At 40.4% G+C, this 20100-nt stretch overlaps 1 protein-coding gene across 13 annotated transcripts in view; it reads right to left on the bottom strand.

Moving 5' to 3' along the window:
- Positions 1 to 20100, bottom strand: part of CAMK2D (calcium/calmodulin dependent protein kinase II delta) — a 172801-nt gene that overhangs the window by 61536 nt on the left and 91165 nt on the right. For all 13 annotated transcript variants that reach the window (XM_076337321.1, XM_076337325.1, XM_076337326.1 and 10 more), the window contains exon 5: positions 6829 to 6883. In XM_076337321.1, coding sequence (XP_076193436.1) covers positions 6829 to 6883 — 55 coding nt within the window. The remainder of the gene's footprint in view (positions 1 to 6828; positions 6884 to 20100) is intronic.

Below are 20100 nucleotides of genomic sequence, written 5' to 3'. Positions count from 1 at the left end.
CGCCAACAGAAATAATTCCTAGATGGGAGATCAATGTTCGTATTTCATGACTGTTTATGAACGTAGTGAATTTTCATATAGCACATTATATTCTCAATAAATTCCCAAACGTGAAAGCTAGAGCGGCCTACAAGATGCTTAAAGATTAAGATGCTTAAAAATCTATGCGACGATGAATACAACGATTATTGAATACAATTAAGTTTAATAGGATTAAAAAATTAGAAGTGAGGATCCTTGGAATCTTCAGAACCGTAACATTCATTTGCAAATTGCTGTACTACCAGTTCATCGTAGATCCCAGTTACTCAGTCACGTTAGATGACGACAGAAATGACCTGCCCAACCAGCAGCATAGCTCCTTTCTTTGAGAAGGCTCGTTAAAGAACTTTATTTTCATGTTTCCATTTCCATTTGGGCTACATCATCCTTTTTCTGAGTTTACACCTTACTGACTTTGAAAGTAATCCCTTTCAGGTAACAGAATGCTATTTTGTACAAAAGTCTGCAGTAAAATCTGGAGGTGCTAAAATAGCTGGCTGCCTAATCTGTACTCCTTTTCTTTTTCTTTTTGTCTTCTACCTTCCAGAAACTGGCTTTGGTTGCTGTAACACAAAATGTCTGATTGATGCATATTTTTTGACAGTCTTTGATACCTTCTTTTTGCTTATATATTTGTCTACCACAGTTCTGGTAAAGAGGAATAATTCTCACTTTGTGATGAAAGAAAAAACAAAGTATCCTTTGATCTTATTCTTCCCTGAAACACTTACTTTTGATCCAAGCCAAAAAAGAAAAGAAAAAGCTTTTGTCATCAAAAGCGCGTTTCAGTGGGAAAGAACACCAAGCTGATGCTTGTTCTTCTCAGGCACGGAGAAAATTCTTACTTGCTGACACTAAACATTTGCTTGGCGTTCATAACCGCTGCTAAACGATGGAAAAAATAAAAGCAAGAACAGAGCAGGTGACTTTCACTGACAACTGAACAAGTAGTCAGCAATTCCCATGCTCTGTCACTCTGAAGGATGCATTAGGAATAATTCTCAGAAGGCAGCTAAATGGCCATAATGAAGGAAGCTAGGGCAGGGGACTAAGAGGGGCCAGAACTCACCTCCATCTTCTGAGCCTCTGCCTCTGAGAAAATCGTTACAGCCGCGTTAGCGGCCTTTGCTCATTGAGCGCGCACGAGCAATGGGCCCTTGCAGCAAAAAACGGTCAACTGCATCACGATATAGGACAGCCAGCAGGTGGAAGGGAGCGATTCTTCCCTTGCATTTGGCACTCGCGAGATCACACCTGGAGCACCATGTCCCCTTTTGGCTTTCCCAGTACACGAACGACACTGACATAACGAACTGTGGCTAATGGAGGGCCACCGAGTCGGTTAGCGTTGGAGGCACGTGGAGAAGCTAAGATAATTGGGTTCGTTCACCATTAAGACGGGAAGGCTCAGGGGAGATCTCATTGCTGTCTACAACTCTCTAACGGGTGCATACGCAGAGCCAGCACGGAAGGCAACAGACAAGCTGAAACACTGGAAATACCAAATAGATACAAGGATTTTTCTTCCTTTATTGTTACTGTAATTATTTGCTGTGCACTTGTTGCTCAAAGAGGTTGTGGAATTTCCATCCTTGAAGGTCTTCCAACCTTCACAAATGCCTGAGCAACCTGATTCAATTGGACCTTGTTCGAGAAGGGGGTTAGACCAGATAACCTCTAGGGATCCTTACCAACCTGCGTTATTCACTGATTTTATAAATAAAGAACAGAGCAGTTACCGGTAACTTCTTTTTATACCCCATACAGTTTAATACCAAAGTGGCTACAAAGCATTCTACTCCTTATTAGATGTCATTTTGTTAGGTGGATTTTTCCCCCCTGTATCTTCAGTTATGAAACACGATGGCTAGGGAAGGACCTGAGATATCTATCACGAATACAAACGACACAGATAGAAGAGATCCTTAGTTACGAGGTTCTCCTTGCCTAGCAAAGGCCATGAAACGAAAGCGTGACGTACTCTTTGGAGAATGCACGGCTCTGTGCTACTGCTCTGTTTCCAGCAGGAGCACCCAATTGCCTTACATGGGGAGGTGTGCTGAAATCGGAACTCTTGGAGGTTTTGCCGATCAACAGAAATACTTAGGCTGAGCTCTGAAATCAAATCACAGAAGGAAATTAAAATAGAGGACTTACCTATAGTTTGACTGCAGCTTCCGTTAAACTCCCCCCCCCAAGGCTAAAATAATGAAAAACCGATACATCGTACCATTCGGGTGGGGCGGGAATCATACACCGATTCTAGTCTGTATACTTAAATTTGAAGGCAACTGCCAGCATAGTTAGATCCGCAGGTATATCCAGGTAGGCTATACACAACGCAAGTGAAGGTTGTAAAGCAGAGGCAAAAAGTAAAAAAACACAACCAACTTTGGTCCTCCACTCAAAGCTACATGAACAGCTGGCAAGCTACTTTCTCCCCGCAAGATTAAAACGGGAAGTAAGTGGATCTCAATGCCTTTCTGATACAGATACATTGTCGACGTCAGTGAGGTCCTACTTCATGACAGGACATTCACGATACGAGCTCTAGTAACTTTCAGGGTACAAATTAAAAGCCGCTGGTTCTCACAGATCGTTATCGTTCTTTCGTAATTTTCTGAAGAGCATACTAAAATGGCAGCAAATAAAGCACGTGGGTTTGTTTAAGCAAAAGAAGTACAAGCAGCACCTAGAAACACCAAGGCCCTCCGCACCAGGTATGCCTTTCAGAAAAACAGCAGAGAGAGAGGGGCAAGCAGAAGGATTCCGTGTACAAAGGATGCTATTTCTATTTACCTCTTGGAAGAGGTACACCCAGAAGCAGTTTTTAACTGCTTCATTCAGCTGACTTTCTACTGAAACAAACTGCTGCATTGACAGTGTTAAATACCACTTTTTTTTTTATTGCAGACATTCGTAACAACACATACAGAAATACTCAACTTCATGTACCATATTCAACTGATTAGGAAAATTTACAAATATAAGAGGGTATTTAAAAGGAACTCCCAAATTAGCAAAGCTAGCTAAAAAAGCCTCTGCTGATGATCACACTGGCCTTGTTTCCTCCTAGTTTACGTTTCTTATTTCTTAAATTGCTTTCATAATGAAGGTGCGAGGAAGAAGGCTTGCAAAATTACATTGGCCATGTACTTTTTACATTTATCTGTGACCTTTCTAATTCCAAAAAAGAAAGGTTCAGGCACTTACGCTAGGCAAAGATTGTTCTGCAATTAGGCTTTTTTTTTGTATTTTTCTTTCTTCTACACAGTACAGTCCCTCCACTTGGAATTCAACAGCAACGCCAGGATTCTAAATGTACCAATTGTTGCATCTCATCGAGTGCATTAAAATGGGAGACACTGAAAAAAGAGAATCTCATTGACTTGCACAAGAGAGTCCTCAAGTGCTACAGCTGTTTCCATTCAGATACAGCAATTAATACTGACAGAATTGATTGGATTTGAACTCTTCTAACATCATTAACGCTGAAGACAATCTCATTCGTGCTTAGTAACTGAAATGGGCTGATAGAGAGACGCAAATCCTAACTACAGTTGCCTTAACCAATAAGGGAGGAGGAGTAAGAAACTTCATGAAGTCCATTACTAATCTTACTATGCGCATTTTATTAATCGCAAGTCACTTCACTATATCCAGTGAGAGAAACGTAACAGGAGGCAGTCCTTTGCCTGGGAGAAGTACCACAGAAGGCTATCTTAGTTAATTTTCTGAAATACGTAGGAGCCATATTGGCAGATTGGTACGATGCCTCTGTTCCTCGGCAGCGACATCAACGAGACCTTGAAAATCACTGCTTTGCCTAGTCAAGTGCAAAACAGCTACCATACTCCAGAACGACACCGCCATGTATGTATTTCAGAGATGGGGAGTCAGCAACCAAAGGTAAATTTTATATATATCTACACACACACACATGATACGTCAATACTTCAGTGCATCTGTTTCTCTCATATGCAGGGCTTCTCACAGGAACACCCCAATACCGCTTTTTGTCAGAAAGCTCATCTTTCGTTGTTCAATGTCCAGTTTCCACGTGGACTGTAAAAGATTCCCACCTTCCCATTTTGACACTAGAACTCTTCACGCAAATGTACGCCTGTTACAGAGTACATTAATCACTTTTTTTTTTTGCCAGATAGAAGCACAGCTACCACTGAGGCATACAAATGAAGCAACAGGCTTCTCCTTCAGACTGCAGACATCTCTATGACATTAATTCAAATGAGACTGTTAGAAATTCAAAATAGAAAGTGACAATGATTGTTTTTTTCTATTCACAGAAGAAGCACTCTTCCTCTTCACTCTCTTATGTGGGTTGCAGTCTAAAAGAAATTTCTAAAGAAACAGTCGTACTGAATCCCACACAGTCTGAAAGAAATCATTAAGATAATGACATGATGGTATGCGTGGGTGGAGTGACAGTGTTACACCACAGTCAGGCTCCTGTTGAATAAAAATTAAATAAATAAATAAAAGCATGTACTTGGCCTTCATATTAAAGAAGTACATACGGTACCTTTTTTTGTGGCAGCCTTTTTACATTTAAACAAGCCACTAACCCGCATATTTGTAACTGCAGTAAAAGATGAAGTTTTACTAATAAATAGTATTAGTGAGCATTAAAGCAATAGTTTCTGAATGAAAAATTAACTGTGAACAGCCATCCTTACTAATTAGGCAAAATTTCTTCAAGAATGCAACACATCGCTTTTCCAAAGACAACTATCAGTCAGCACAGTCACTACCTCTACCATTCAGACGTTTCCTTTTTTGCAAAATGATTCCTTTTGACAAAAAACCCAAACCACGTGATCAAAACATAAAAAGCTGTGTACCTATGTTGAAGCCCTCTTTCTTTGAAGAGGATGAAAAACAGAACCATGCGGACCGTTCCAGATGAACAGCATACGTTTGAGTCTGGTCCTGTGTTTGTCCTGAATGGGACTGACTGGGAAACAGAAGAAGTTCCAGCCAGTGCAGAACGCTTCCTGCAGAATCTAGTTTTCTGCCAAGACGGTATCTTTGGGTTAGGCATTAATTTTTATTGCAGAATGCAGGCTTCTATTTGTTCTGTTACTATCGAGATACAGCTACTGGTATCTACAACTTTGAAGTTGTTCAAATGCCTTCTAGTTCACACTGCAGTCGTAACCTCCTGAGATACGTCTGGCATTATATATTCAATTTAAGGCAGAAGTGGACTAACTGCAATTACAGTAGGCCATAGTTTCTAACAGTACAGTAGTACAACAAAAAAATAAAAATGACACCAGTTTATAAAAGGGATCTTGTCCCTAGAACTAAGATTTCTGCACGCACTTCTTGGAAATGCTCAGGATTAAGAAGATTGTTCCAAATCCACGTAGAAAGATTTCCTTTGTAGCCCTTAAAAAAAAAAAAAAGGCGAAACAAAACCCAGTGCGTGTCAGAGAACAAGTATGCATGTTGTACGCTAGAGCCGTTTCCAAGCCAGCAGTCCGAGCACTTACCTGGGATATAAACAAATCAGATATAAGTTCCTGTTGAGCCCAGGTAGGATTTGAGTACTGAACCCTGAATGCCTTCACTGCAGACAGACCATTTAATATTTTTGTACTGCTAGCCTGAAATCTAGTCTTGAAGAAGTCTTCACGGATTTCTTTAAAAAAATTAAGTCAGAAAATAAAACAGAATGTAACCTGAGCATGAAAGCACACAACTGACTGTGGAAGATCCAGGTTCTAACTTACCTACACTGAATGCAAATATTTCCGTTTGTATGCTTAGAAACGAGCTCTTTCACATTTCTAGGGGAAATAACGTATTCTCATTCTAACCAGCAAAAACCATGTTGGGCCTAAGAAAGCTCTTGGGGGTGGGGTTTGTCAAAACCATCAACTGTCCTGGAAAAAACTGCAGTTGAAATAGATAATTTTACTTAAATAAGTCAGTTTTGCAAGACAATTCCTAATCATTCATGTTTGCCCATACCCAGAACCAAAAGCGGTAACTTTTCAAGAGAGTGGAAAAGTGCCTGTCCCGGGGAAGAATGAAGAACATCAGTGTCTCTTTTTAAGTCAAGAGTCTGAGACACATAGTTCACGTTGTCACCATCCCTTCGTCCACTGAACAGCCTTATCTAGAAGAAACAAGCTCCACATACGCAGAGTCACTGCATGAATAGCTCACAGGACTGAAATTCCTGAAGCAAAATGGGAAATAGGAAATTTCCTTTCTATGTGCTGGGCATTTTACATTCCAAACGGTGTCAATACGAAACATTCTATTTATCAGTATGATGTGAATCGGGAATAAAACACTGAAAGAGTCTTTCCCTCTGGGAAACCCAGGCTTACCTTTCAATCCAGCAATGGAGATTTTCTGTACAGAAACTATTCTTCCACGTGCTTTTTCATGTTTCCTTTACAGACAACTGGCTGGCAGCAAATTATTTTTTCCCCCGAGTCGTATGTTTGCTTAGCTTTGGCAGATATCATGCAACTTTTACTTACATACCTACATTTTATATTAAAATCCACTTCAACAGTGGCCCTACATAGTCAAAGTTTTTAACATAGAATTCTTACAGTGACACTTACAAATCAGTTCTTGCACATGCAAACGACCAAATGTGTTACTGTCCTTCCAGCTCTGTTTACATCTATTTGTCCAACTCATTGCACCAGAACCATGCATTTATCTTGTGAGCTTGTATTTACATCTAAAAGTTTGAATACCACATCCCCAACATGCTAAAACATATGCAAAACACATACTTACAAGTCAAAGACTAAGTAATGGAATCCTTCTTCTGATATGCTGTCATGAAGCCGCACTATTGAAAGGGGGAAAAAAAAAAGATAAACACCGGTCATCTCTTTCATGTCTTTAATGTCTGTGATTTTGGGGGAGAAGGGAGGATTATAATTCTGCTGTAGAGCTGGTATTGCATCTGTGTGTGTTCTCATCCGTGTGGCTTTTTTTTTTTTTTTTTTTTTAAATTCTCTACCCTCAGAATCGTCATTTCCATAAGGTGAGATAAACAAAGAAACCAAAAGACTGTATGTGCAGCTCACCGTAAAGTTATTTTGAAAGGAGCTCTGCTTTTGCTACGCCACAGAAGAACGCTGGAGTCATTTCCTACCGCCTCCTGCATGTATGGGCACGTACACACACGCTGCACCTTGCCTTTGCCCTTCGTGCTGAATCACGACTAAACAAGTACTAAAAGCGCGGTCAGACTTCATCTTAATACGTTGTATTAATATGATTCAACTCCCCTTTGCCTAGGCAGAACCTCCAATCAATCTTTTAAATAGCATACGCAGGAGTGCCCAGTCGCTGGACTTCTATCATTTTAAAACGGTATTCTTAATGTCATACAACTATTTTCTCAGCAGTATTACATCTGAAAAGTTGTAAACAAAACAAGGTGGGGAAAAAAAGCACCACAATTAATCACGGATTTCAGCAGAACAACAAACTTCAAGGGCTATGTTAACAAATTCCATAATCAGACAATAGATGCTGATTTTGAAAGAGAAAGCATCATTGCGAACTAAAAGCATTTGACTACACTAAAATAAACGGGGTCAAAAAGGGAATAAGCTATATTCCTGCTCATATTTCTACTACACACACACACACACACATATATTTCCCTCTAATCTTCTTACCTGCCATCCACTTCAACCACGTGAACGGTGAAGAGTCGCGAAGAGATAAATCTAGGGGCAGATCGATGCCCACCAATCTACGCTGAACTGCCAACTGTGGCAGCTGAAAGACTAAAGCGGCGGGACTGGGGCTGCCCACCACCCGGCTGCGGGTGCTCAGCCAGACCTACAGACGGCAAGGGTGGGCAGGAAGAGAAAGGGAGCGAGCGCCCGGGGCTGCGACAGCTCGGCAAGGTAACTGCCTCTCGTTACATCGCCGTGAAGAGCGGCTTCTGGAAAGATGCGAGGTTGCGTGAGAGGACTCGCCAGAAGCAAAATGATGGGATGTCTAGAAAATAGTCATTAGCCTTTCCGGCGCTTGTCACAGCCGACAGACTTACAGCATCCTAATGATTAAAACCCCGTGCCATGTTTACATACACCTATGTATCCATATCTAAAGTTTTCCCCGAGAACGCATTAGCCAGCTGCAGAACTTCACTCTGCATTTTAAGAATTCAAATCACATCATGGTAGAACTATGAATTAAGTCTTGAGGTTTTTCTTAATTACTTTAAATGAAATGGCAATTTCCAAAGCTAATTTTCCCACAATACGTGAAGCTTTGTCAGTAGTTTGATCCAAATCATTATCACTTACAGAACCAAATAAAAAAATCAGGGTACCCTAAAACTGCTTCGTGTTCGTAACTGAGCGGATGAAGAAAGTGTAAAAGAAAAGGATTTTCAGACTTCCCCAGATGGTAGCTTTATGTATTAATCATTTTTCATACAATACGTGACATTTAAAAAAAAAAAACATCAAATAAACATGACTTTTTTACTTAATAATATTTAGCCCAGGGAAACATCTTGTGTTTACACAATACTGAAGAGAAAACCAGCTCTTGGCTGACTCACTGCCCAGAGCTCGTGATGATTCAGAAGAGCCAAGTAGGTCTAAATCAGAATGTGTGGTTTTGGCTGGTTCTATAGTCTAGATTTGTCTAAGTTTTTACAAAGTGCAAGCCTTGAGCATAAAAGTCCAAGGTAGTACATTGCTGCTGTGGTAAAACATACCCTGTCTGTAGACATTAGAGGGACATACAGTTTAGGATATCAGAATCAAATAGTGTAAATATCAAATAGTATAAATATCAAATAGTATAAAATGTAATTGATTAAAAAACTAGAGCACACCGAAAGTGTAAGAACAATTAATCAAACAATAACCGTGTAGCAATAGCAAGAAATAGGAATCTTCCAAATCTTTGTACTAGTGCATTTTCAATGTCTCCTTATGGAATCAAAGATACATTATTTATTCACGTCTTTTAAAAAAACCCACAAACCAAACCAAACCAAACCACCCCAACAAAGCAAAATCAACTTTCTTTCTGTTGAGATTTCAATACCCCCAAATGTCTGGTCTTTAAAGCAAACCAAATGTGAGATGAGACACCAAGTACCAGCCTAGAACAGTATCCTGAAATTTCTAGCTCAGAACAGGGGCCCCCGAAACATCTGGCTTTTGAGTACACTACCTCGTACAGTAGCATCAAAGATACTACTCAAGAATGAGTGCTCAGAAATTAGCAGCAAGATTTAGTACAGACCCTTGGGTATGTCACAGAGCTGCAACATAACCCTGAAATAGTAAAGTTTGGAGTGCAGCTAGTACGTTTTGCATATGCCTCTCCAAAAAAGTTTAAAACTTTTTAAGATTTAATACATAGCAAATTATACCTTTTGACAGAAACTGCCTGTTCCTGAAATAGATTCGTAAGAACTCTAAGCGTGGTTTTTCTGTGAACACTTTTTTTGGATTCAAAGCAGCATTCCTCTCCTTGCTGCTCGCTACCAGCATTATACTCAGACAGGCAGAAGCCTTCATATTCAATTTCCCATATCAGGTATGGATATTGAGAACTACCAAATACTTCTGGTGAGGCAGAATATTTGCTGCCAACTGCTTTCAAAGAGCTCTGAAGCACGTAAAACAACCCAGATTTTTGAAATGTCTCTAGAGAACTGAAACAAAGTATTAAATCTTAAAATTTAGCAATGAAATCCACCTTTAAAAAATATTACTTTGGTGTTAAACCCAGACAGTCTTGGCTTGAGCGTGTGGCTACAAAACAGCCAACAGCCTATATTCATACGCATACTTACACAGTTTTCATGGTTCACTCCTCCTACTGCTCCAGCATCGATTTGCTAGCAACCAGCTGAAGCAAAGGACTGTCTTCTTTAATTACCGCTGTATTTTTTAAACACCGAATGACTTTCTTACACACATTTATGAGAAAGTCATTTCCCAGGTAAGAATGAAGTCAACATGCACCTACAGCCATTAAGGCAGAATTTTAAAACTGTGACCCTGAAGCGACAAAGTCATAGGAGAAAAATAAGCTGCATTTCACTGCCGTTGGTTCCAGGCAGTACAAAACCCCTTTCCCCCTCTCTGTTGGGTTGTTTGGTTTTTTTTTTAAATAATCGTGTCTACCACTTGTACTGCTAGGAATATATATTTATTTTTATATATATATTCTATATTATATCTATATTTAAGCCTGCGGTAAGTAGTTCACATTTATACAGACTGAAACAGACACACTATCACAGCTATCGCATATAGATATCAGCGGCTCCATACAGAACAGTAGCTTATTCCTACTATGTGAGAGCAGATAAATACCTGGCCCACCACCGCACAGCGTATCAAAACCGGAGCCAAGAGTGCAAGTTTTATCTTGGCTAGAGGCATCTGTCGTACCCCTGTTACTAAGCAGACCAGCACAGCACCGTATGGAGGGGCTCCTAGAGCTTCGCTGCCTGCCTGAAACGGGAGATGCTCTTGCTTTGTCACATCCTTTTCTAGAAGAGGGCTTCTTTGTTCGGTGTCGCCGCAGAACCACAGACCCCTTCTGACTAGAAAAGGATCGCGATTTGAGATGGTGGACGATGTTTTTTCTCAGCCTGGTGAGGCTATTTCCTTTCTAGCCAAAGTCTAGTCTGACATGTCCATGGGGATATCTTCTTCAAGGATCATGTTCTTCCTTTTTCTTTCCTCCCAAATGTCTGAATCGTAGAAGCGAGACGGAACAAATCCTTCTCTGAATCAGGATCACATGCCCCTGATTGTCTCCGAAAAGGAAACCAGGCTGAGGCAGCCAGGGAAGATGAAAACTGCCTTTTGGCAAGTGCTCGTGTTGGCTTCTTCGGTCAGTTCAGATACAGCGTTATGCCAGTAAATCTGCTAGGTGAAAATCCCAAATAAGCATGGGCAAAGAAAAAGAATCTGTGGAGAAGACAAGACAGCCTGACAATCTGGAGTAAAGGGTGCACGACGGCAGAGAGGCAAGTCCAGCATGGCCCAGGCTTTGTGACTGCATTCTGCCTGCAACTCAGCTTTTCACTGGGAAAGACAAGGGGTGTCGTGATGGTGATTTGAGAAGCTATTCACAAAGTTTAAGAGGTGATTCACTACAAAAAGTATTCGTGTATTCATTGCAAGCATATGTAGTTCTTTACACACACGTATCAGGCAGGATTGAGGCACGACAAAGCAAAAGGCAGCAATTGCAAAGATTATTCATCCAATGTAAGAACTCCCATCGGTAACCCACGCTGCAATTCCTATTTCTCCAGAGACACAAAAAGCATTCATCGGTAGAAACAGTTCCATTTATCTTTTATCTTTTTTGAAAAGATTACAGTTAGACCTAATCATTATTAATGGGAGTTGTTTCATGAGTGCTGTCATGAACAAACACGTTATATGGCGGAAAGGACGCAAGATGAATTATTTTTTCCCTCCTGCCCGCTGTAGCACTACGGTCGTTCTCCTCCAGTGGGTTACAGAGAAGGTGTTTAACAACCTTTGACCACAAAGTTGTTGCTCTTCAGCAAACCGCTTGAAACACCTGATAGGAATCCAGGGAAAACGCAGCTCTTTCTTTTGGAAAAATACTATAAGCCCACAAAAGATCAGGAATATCCCTTTGGCTTCAGCACTGATTTTCATCTGAAATACCTTCCAATCACCACTCTGCGATAATCATTATAATAATTTGAGGGAGAACTTCTATTAGCTTTATTAACTTTGTATTTAGCCATTAGTGTGGGCAAGCTCCAATCAGACTGAAAAGCAAAATTATCTCCTTTATTTGACTTTTTGTGTTGAACTATAGTATTTTGTGTCTATCCTATAGAAAACAGCTTGATATAATGGCCAAGCAACTTTATTATCTCCTTTCTGAATTTCTGCCTTTAAAGAAGAAAAAAATCAAAATAATAGTATTCCACATACTTTCAATGAAAATCAAATTCTTCCAGGTAAGGACACAAGTCAAACAGTAGATAAAGTCAGACAAAAATTCTTCAGGATAAAGACACCTAATCATATCTAAAACTATTGCCTAAAACATTTATTTTTGTGAAACTGCTGAAGTGATAATTTTGATAAATGTGGTATCTGAATTAGTTCACGTTACAAAGACAAAATATTTGAGACGACTGAACTTCACACAGAAGTTACGGTCCATGGTCAGTACAGCAGCTGCACAAATGTGCATGGAGGTGTCAAACTGCTCATTGGAGAAGAGTCATTCCATGCAATCCCATTCAGCGTGTTTATTAATAGGGCACAGAAAGGGATAACGTAGTTAATGGCACTGCAGTTAAAGACACTCATTTTCCCTTTGGTGCTAAAGATTTAGATCCATGGACTCCCAGACCATTAATCCTGTAACTCTGTGAAGCTAGATGTCTCGAGTTAGTGCACCGTTAGGAAGTTATAGGGCTCATTCGTCAGTAGTACAGGTTTAAAATGGGTTTGGAAAGTCATGAAAGCGTATGTCATATTTGCTGAATTATGTAAATTATTTCTTCAAGTTCCGGCCTTCCTGCAAGAAGAGTGAAATAAAGGGACAGATGTGCTTTCCCTCCGTGTTCACTTCCAACAGCTTATTAAAGTATTTAGGCAGATCTTACGCAGATCACTCTTATTAGGAAAAAAAAACCTTTAAAAAATGAACTTAATTACCTAATGGAATGACTTAATTTAATCTTGAATTTTCTATGTTTTATCAATTTCATTTTCTATGAATTGATATCTGCCTGCCACTAGGGATGGGATAAGTGGTTGCATTTGAAAACAAAGAGGTAAAAGAAAAACTGAAAAAAACTTAGTCACTGAAAAGCTATAACCAGGTATGGTTTTTTGGTAATATTTGAACCACTCAATTTTCTATTTCAAAACACTTGTCTATAAGCATTTTCTGCTCCCTCGTCTCTGACAAAGAATGCCTCGCGCTCAGCAAAACTGCTTGGCTGAGAAGTGGAAGATCTGCAGTGGCTTAGCACTGTTAGGACTCGGATCTTCCTGCAAAGTCACCCTTTGTCATCTTTCCTGTTCTACTAAATCATAGACCTTGAATGTTTCCAGGGATGGGGCATCCACCACCTCTCTGGTGGTGGATATGATATGGGTTAGATATGATTAGGTATAAATAAACCAACGTGATGAGGAAAGGAAGATAAAGCTACTGCTAGAACTTCATCAGGAACTCAAGTGGATGCCAGTGCCGAAGTCATTACAGCAGTGCCAAGAACTGAGACCAAAGTCAAAATTCGTCCTATAGCTTTTAGTCTAGATCCCAAGCTTAACATGCTTGGGATCCCAAGCTAGACACGATAAACGCAGAACTGCATATGGGAGCAGAGCTGTGGATGCAAAAGCTTGCGAACCGCTGCTCAGGAGCGCTGCTGTTTGCACTGATCAGACACCTGCTTCCTTCAAAAAAAACCCCCCATCTTCACTGCAACCTCATTCTCTATACCTCAACGCTCCACGTTTTTCCATCCCTGTCACTTACTTCCTCTCTTTTGATGCATGCTATAAATAATCTCTGCTGAGCAACCAAACTTCTTAAATCAGTGGTGCGTAACACAGTCACGACTATAGCCTCCAGACATTAAACTCAATGCAGAACAACCCTGCTTAAGCCTATGCTGTAGTTACTGCTGTGGCTACAGCTCCTGTTTTGTGCCGCTTGGATACTTCTTTGAAAACAACCAATTACAAATATCAGTCAAACCTAGTGAGAAGGCTGGATAAACACTCGGGTACTCGGCACTGAACCTCTGCTACCGTTAACGGACCAACGTCCAGTGCCTACGTCAGGTAGCTGAAAGCTGATACGTGACCGCAGAAGAGACCGTGCAGACACAGCCCCTGTACGGGGTGAAACAGAGTCGGCAGCCGTGCGGAGCAGAGGTCCTCCGTCATCTGCTGAGCCACAAGACGAGGGACGCCCAAGTCACAGAGCAGCGCTTGGCTCTTGCCACGGGTGATGAGCCACGCTCCTCAGCGTGCAGGAAAAGCGTCCTTTTCCCCCTGCTCACTTTTCAGGAGCTCGGAGTCAGAAATTTAGGCAGCACCGTTAAAGCTGAGGTTGCTCCTTACGCTTATACTTCCTCATACACAATACTACTCTTCTGGGACCATGAAAGCCCAGGGCCCTCTATAATAAAGCTGCTCAGTTACAGTAGAAAGAACTTTGCAAATATTAATAAGAGCCATTACCTAACAACCTGAAATATTTAGAGGCTAATCTGGTAAGATTAGTACAGTAGCAATGCTCAAGGGCAGCTGATTTCTCAAAGACATTAAACAGGGTAATGCTTTGCGTATCTAAGAAAAGAATCCTCCCCCATGCTGTTAAGTGCACAAGCGGTATTGTAATACTTACTATCATTAAATGAGTTTATGCAAGTCAGCAGCGCTGTGTAAGCTATTAACAGGTCTATATTCAGCAACAGTGAATCAAAACTAGATAGCTTCCAAATTAATTCAAAAGATAAACAACTTTTTATTACAGTGCGAATTCACGGTTATTTAGGGTCAACAACTTGAGAAAAAATCCTACCAATCTGCATCTGTACCGGTATAATGAAAAATGATGGGAAAAATAATTAGGCAATTTAATATTTGGAAAGGCTGCATTTGTCCCCAAGGCACTGTAACAGTAAGTGTTAACTAGTATGAACAAAATGCCACGTATTCTAAAAATACTCATTTGTGACCAAAACCCTCTCCCATCAAGGCCTTCAACACAATAAACTTCTGTAATCTGATTAAATGCCAGCAATATTTACATTCACTGCCTTCACTAAAACCCCTCAAGTCTAATGCACACTTAGAAGTCAGTTTGCCAAACTCTGAACTTTGGTCAAAGATTCTTGCTCCACAGAAAATAAAAAATTATTTGCCAAAGTAGGTAAAAGTCCAAATTTTGAAATGAGACTAAGTAAATCCAGGCACTGATGTCAAAGCAGATGGCCTCAAATTACCAACCCTTTTGGCATGATGAGACTCTTGCTTCATTCCTGCTGAAGACCGACAGTTTAAACAGGGCATCAGTACATGTGGTGGGAAATGTCAGGGAGAGAGGAAAAAGAAAGAGTGCTTTAGAAAAAGTATGTCTTGTGATCAGAGGAGGCTCATTGAGCTACTAAATGCCCTAAAAAACCCCAAGCGGCTTCTCAAGTCTTAACCAGTGATGCGTAAGCACAGAGAGACCCTCAGGTCTAGCTTCTACGCATGCTTCAGGCACTAAGTGCTAACAAACGAAACTTAAAAGACAGAAACCGATTCAGCCTAAACACCAGAAATCTAGCTGCTAAAAATTAAACATCCCAAATAAAATTAGCTGATTTAAAAAAAAAGTAAACAGGTATTCCAAAACATATAATTCTGCATTAGTAGTCTCCAGGGAGAGCAGCTGTAGTAACTCTGACCACCAGATTTTTGTCGCTTTTCAGTGCACCGTAACACAGGTGTGTGTGTATTTATGGGTGCACGCACGCACAGGAGAGTGCTGTGGAATCATATCCTATATCCCTGAAGTTAAAAGGAACAGCTGGAGTGACACACCTTTACTTATTCACATACGAAAATAGCAAAATTGTATGTAGTTGTTTAAAAAAAGAACAGAGTACTAAAATGTACACCTGTGTCTTATGTCTTCATTTAATATAAAATCATGTCATTTACTAGAAATCCTGTATTTCAGGTTGAGCTAATGCCTCTTTACAGTTAAAGCCCTGATTTTGTAAGTTTAACAAGATTTTTTACAAGGCAACAAAAAGCCTTACAAATGTCATCAGATTAAGCCTTATGAGGCTAGCTGCGTGGATTAAAAGGAAGACTGACACAAATCTTTGCTAAGAGCAAACTGATGTCTCAGCTGCCAGTGTTGATGCTTCAAGCACTAACATTTTTTAACCATTTTAGCATTCATCAGAACGTGTAAGAAGAGGAATAATGACAGCCTACACAAGAATTTCACGGAGTGTTAACTAATAAAAGGACAAGCTGTAACACAGAGATGTTATGTTAATTAAAACAAACAGGTTCGGAAAACCACACAGCATACTTAATGGAGGGAATGTAATTTGCTTGGTTTTTCTGAAAGAAGGGCCTAGTTCTCGTGCTAAAGCGAGTCGTCTTTACAGACCAGCGATGACGAAATTGCCACAATGCTTGGGCAGCTCACCGATTGCCAAGATTCGCTATGAAGTGACGTACAGAATTTTAGCAGTTCAAGAAACTGAAGTGATGGAAAAGATCAAGTGAAAAACGGAATGAAATCCGCTCAACGCACAGAATCTAACCTCCTAATTAGACAAGCTAAAGAGTCTATTTATCCCAGCTGGAAAGATGCAGTTCTGTATCTTTTTGACAGATACTTTTGCCAAATGTACATGTGGTAGACGAAAACTTTCAGCTAGACTCTGGATGCATCACAAGAAAATAAAACCTCAGACAGAATTGCCCAATTGTCAGAATTAGGCGATGACCCTTCTAGTATTTACAGTGCTGGCCACCACTGAAACCAGATCTATATAAAATCGTATGCAGGACCTACATGTCTACAAAATTGGATATCGGGGGGGTTGTAATCATCGGGCAGGACACAGCCTCCCTTCTTGGCTTTCCTCTCTTAAAACACATTAAACACAGAAACACAAACAATTTATGTAACGGCCACTCAGAGAAGTATGTTTGCTTATTTGTTAAATGCTCCCCTTTCATGAGGACGAGGCCCCAAGGTATTTAAAGGCATCAGCTTATGAAAACAAAGTCAGTCTACTTTAAATAGTTCAAACAAAAAGGAAAGCAGAAAATTGTAATCCTCTGGCACGACTCAAGAAGTACCACAGAAAAGAAATGTCACCTCTCATAAAGGAGCAAGGCACGCACCTAGCAGCTTTAGACAATGTTTTCAAAGCAATTAGCACTGTATTTAAGGCACCTTTAATAACAATCACTTTCAGAAAACCTACGCCAAATTCTTTCAGTCAGCAGCAGCAATTACTATAGCTAAATTTCCTAAAACTTTTTATTTTTAGCTTCCCCCCCCCCCCCAATTTTAAAAGCTTATTCATTAGTTTACCAGAGTAAAGACCGTCAAGTAAAACCAGAAGGGGATGACTGTGTATTCAAGGTATCTTAGTGAAATTCTTCATTTGAAAGTTGACTAGAACTGTGATAGCTTATAGAAGTAAGAAAAGATAAAAGATGATCTTTACTGATACTTACGTCCGATACTGAATTTTTTTAATAACTGAGCAATAATCCAATTCTTGTATGCAATTTGAATTCAGTGACCACTCCTATACAACTATTCTAACAAAGAGTATTTGTAATTAATCTGAACTATTGATTTGACCAAGGGGAATACTGAAAACATAGTATTTATATACAGAGTCATTGTTTTTTTGGTCTCTGGATGCTTTAGGGGAACAAGGGCCTTAAAGTTTTAAAACGGGTTGTTCTGACAGCTGGAGATAACTAAAGCATGAAGCTATTCTCCCCACAATTACCTTTCAGATCATTATACTACATCTACTTTGTAACACTATGGAAATGCAGCAGGGTTGAAGAACCAGCTCTATAGTCTGATGAAGATATTAAATGCACTGTAAATTGCCATCTTGCTGTTAGAAATTGCATGCAAATTTACCCTAATTGAATTAGTGAAGCTACAATAAACATTATGCACCCCTCTCTCTCCGAAGGCTGACTGAAAACTTGACGTTCCTGCCCACTTCTCCCCCCCAAGATGCACAGAAGTTTTCATTTTACTAGTAACACTAAAAAATAATTTTCAGTCTACAAAAATGGAAAAAAAAAAAAAAAAAATCCAAATCCAAAACTCAATACTGATTTAAAATACAGACATTCATCCTGTTGAAGGAAGTCTTTTCAGATTTTTGACAAAGCAGGCATTTTCTGTGTAAAGCGGATATATTATGGAGAAAAAGAAAAAGAAACTGAAAAATTTTCTTGAACCCATTTAGAAGAGCATCCCCGTCACTTTGGTGGAATACGATCAATAAACTTTGGTAAAGAAGATGTTTGTAAACGAACTACTTTCGGGAGGAATTTAATAAATGATCATGTAGTATCACAGAGCAAGCTGGTCTTTTGCTATTTAATGGAGTGCAAGCCTTGATTATTAAGGATTTCATTTCCCCCCAGCTGTGATAAAAATGGCCACAGAAAGTATTCCACTTCATTGTACCAAGGCACTTAACCACTTCAAGAACCAGCCCGGAACAAAAATCTGTAACAAATATGCTCCTACAAATAAACACATGTAAACATTTGCAGAAGTCCTTTCCATATGGACTGCATCTGTTGAGGGAAAAAAAAAAAAAAGGCAATTTTGCATGCAAACTCATTTTTCCTGTTGTACTTTTATATTCTAGTATTTCAGTGGGTTCCACAGCTAAGAGACCCTTCGGACAACAGGCAACATCCCTCCGTCACCTCCGTCCCGTTCACACAGTTACACAAGGCTGTAGCTCTCCAGTGAGCCAAAGGAGACGACAACTCGGATGTTCACGTCTTTGAAAAGCCCCTAAAGTCACTCAGAAGAACATCTATACAATTGCAGTTTGACCCGCTATCTTCATAAAAATGGTCTCTGCTCTGATTTCTGTATAAAACAGCTCACAATGACCCGTAGGTCAATAAGCCTATTAAATAATCGTTCGCAGTAGCTTCTAATGTAAGTGATAATCGTGCACACAGATATGTGTTTCTGTATCACATTATTCACCCTAGACATAAAAAACTGCTCCGCAAACTGGCTTTTTCAAAATAAATAAGGAAGACTAATTATCCCTACGGAAACAAATCCCTGACGCTCGCGATCAAGGAATCCCGGCAGATTTCATTCCCAGCTATAACAAAGAACAGGAAACATATTTCCATGAGGCTAAACTTTGGAAACTTTCCATTTCCTACAAGACTTCCCAAACAAGAACATGCTTTTGGAGAGAAAAACAAAACAAAACAAATTTTACTGCTAGAACATCACTGTGTTAGGGGACAGAAAACACAAGCGCACTGGAATTGCCTCATTCAACTCCCAGTGACATCCCACTGCCAACCGTGGAGGGGGAAACCAGGGGGGGAAAAAAACCTCTCTGCAGGCTGCTGATCTGGGGAAGCCGGACTCTGAGCTTCGTTTCCCTCCGCCGAGAAGCTGGTCCCTGAGCCCAGCGCGAAGCATCCCTTTCCAGCTACAAGGAAACGTCGGAGCACACGCTCCGTAATGGACCCATTTCCAGGCGCGGGCTGTGCGCTTCTGACCTGAGCGTTACACACAGGGGGGAGAAAGGAAAACCTCGCAGGACCTGCCGCCTGACATCCACGTGAAACTGCTCCCCAACCGATCTCCGAAATGAAAACACGCTGAGATCCTTCTCCCCTTCAGTCCAGGCAGATCTTTGAGACGAGGAAGCAACAGACAAGCCATGCGCCACTTTGAATAGGAAAGCTGTGCGCCTAATCCTTGGGAACAAATGACTTTTGAGATTTAACGAGTTAAGCAGGTAACAGCACAACGTGCGAGGAATGCTCCTCTTGCTCTTGACTGGTGTGGCGACGAGGCTACAAAGCGCCTCCTAAGCTCTGGCCTTAAATACATGTTAATTTATGTTAGACACTGTGCATAAAATAGGTCGAATGTGGTTTTATGATATATACATATATATGTCAAAATTATCATTACTGTCATGTTGATGTCCTGGAAATCACTGAAGTTCAGAAAAAGCTGCTACTGTGCTTTGTTTTTTCACAAAAATTACACTTAAGACCCTGTAAACAATAAGCAACTATAAAGTTCATTTCACCTCAAGCTGGAATAAATAACCTTTGAAACGGAAACTTTAATATTCCTCTTATTACAAAATACCAATGGCTTACAGAGAGCCAAAAGAGACCTCAACATTGTTTTAGCTTCCCCGGTTTTCCCAGCGGGAGGACAGAGGCCGAAGCAAGAGCCGCCTGCTCCCCAGGCAGGAACGCCCCAGCCCTGCTG

Source organism: Aptenodytes patagonicus, chromosome 4, assembly GCF_965638725.1.
Source record: "Aptenodytes patagonicus chromosome 4, bAptPat1.pri.cur, whole genome shotgun sequence".
Taxonomy (NCBI): Eukaryota; Metazoa; Chordata; class Aves; order Sphenisciformes; family Spheniscidae; genus Aptenodytes; species Aptenodytes patagonicus.
This window is presented reverse-complemented; position numbering and strand designations above follow the sequence as displayed.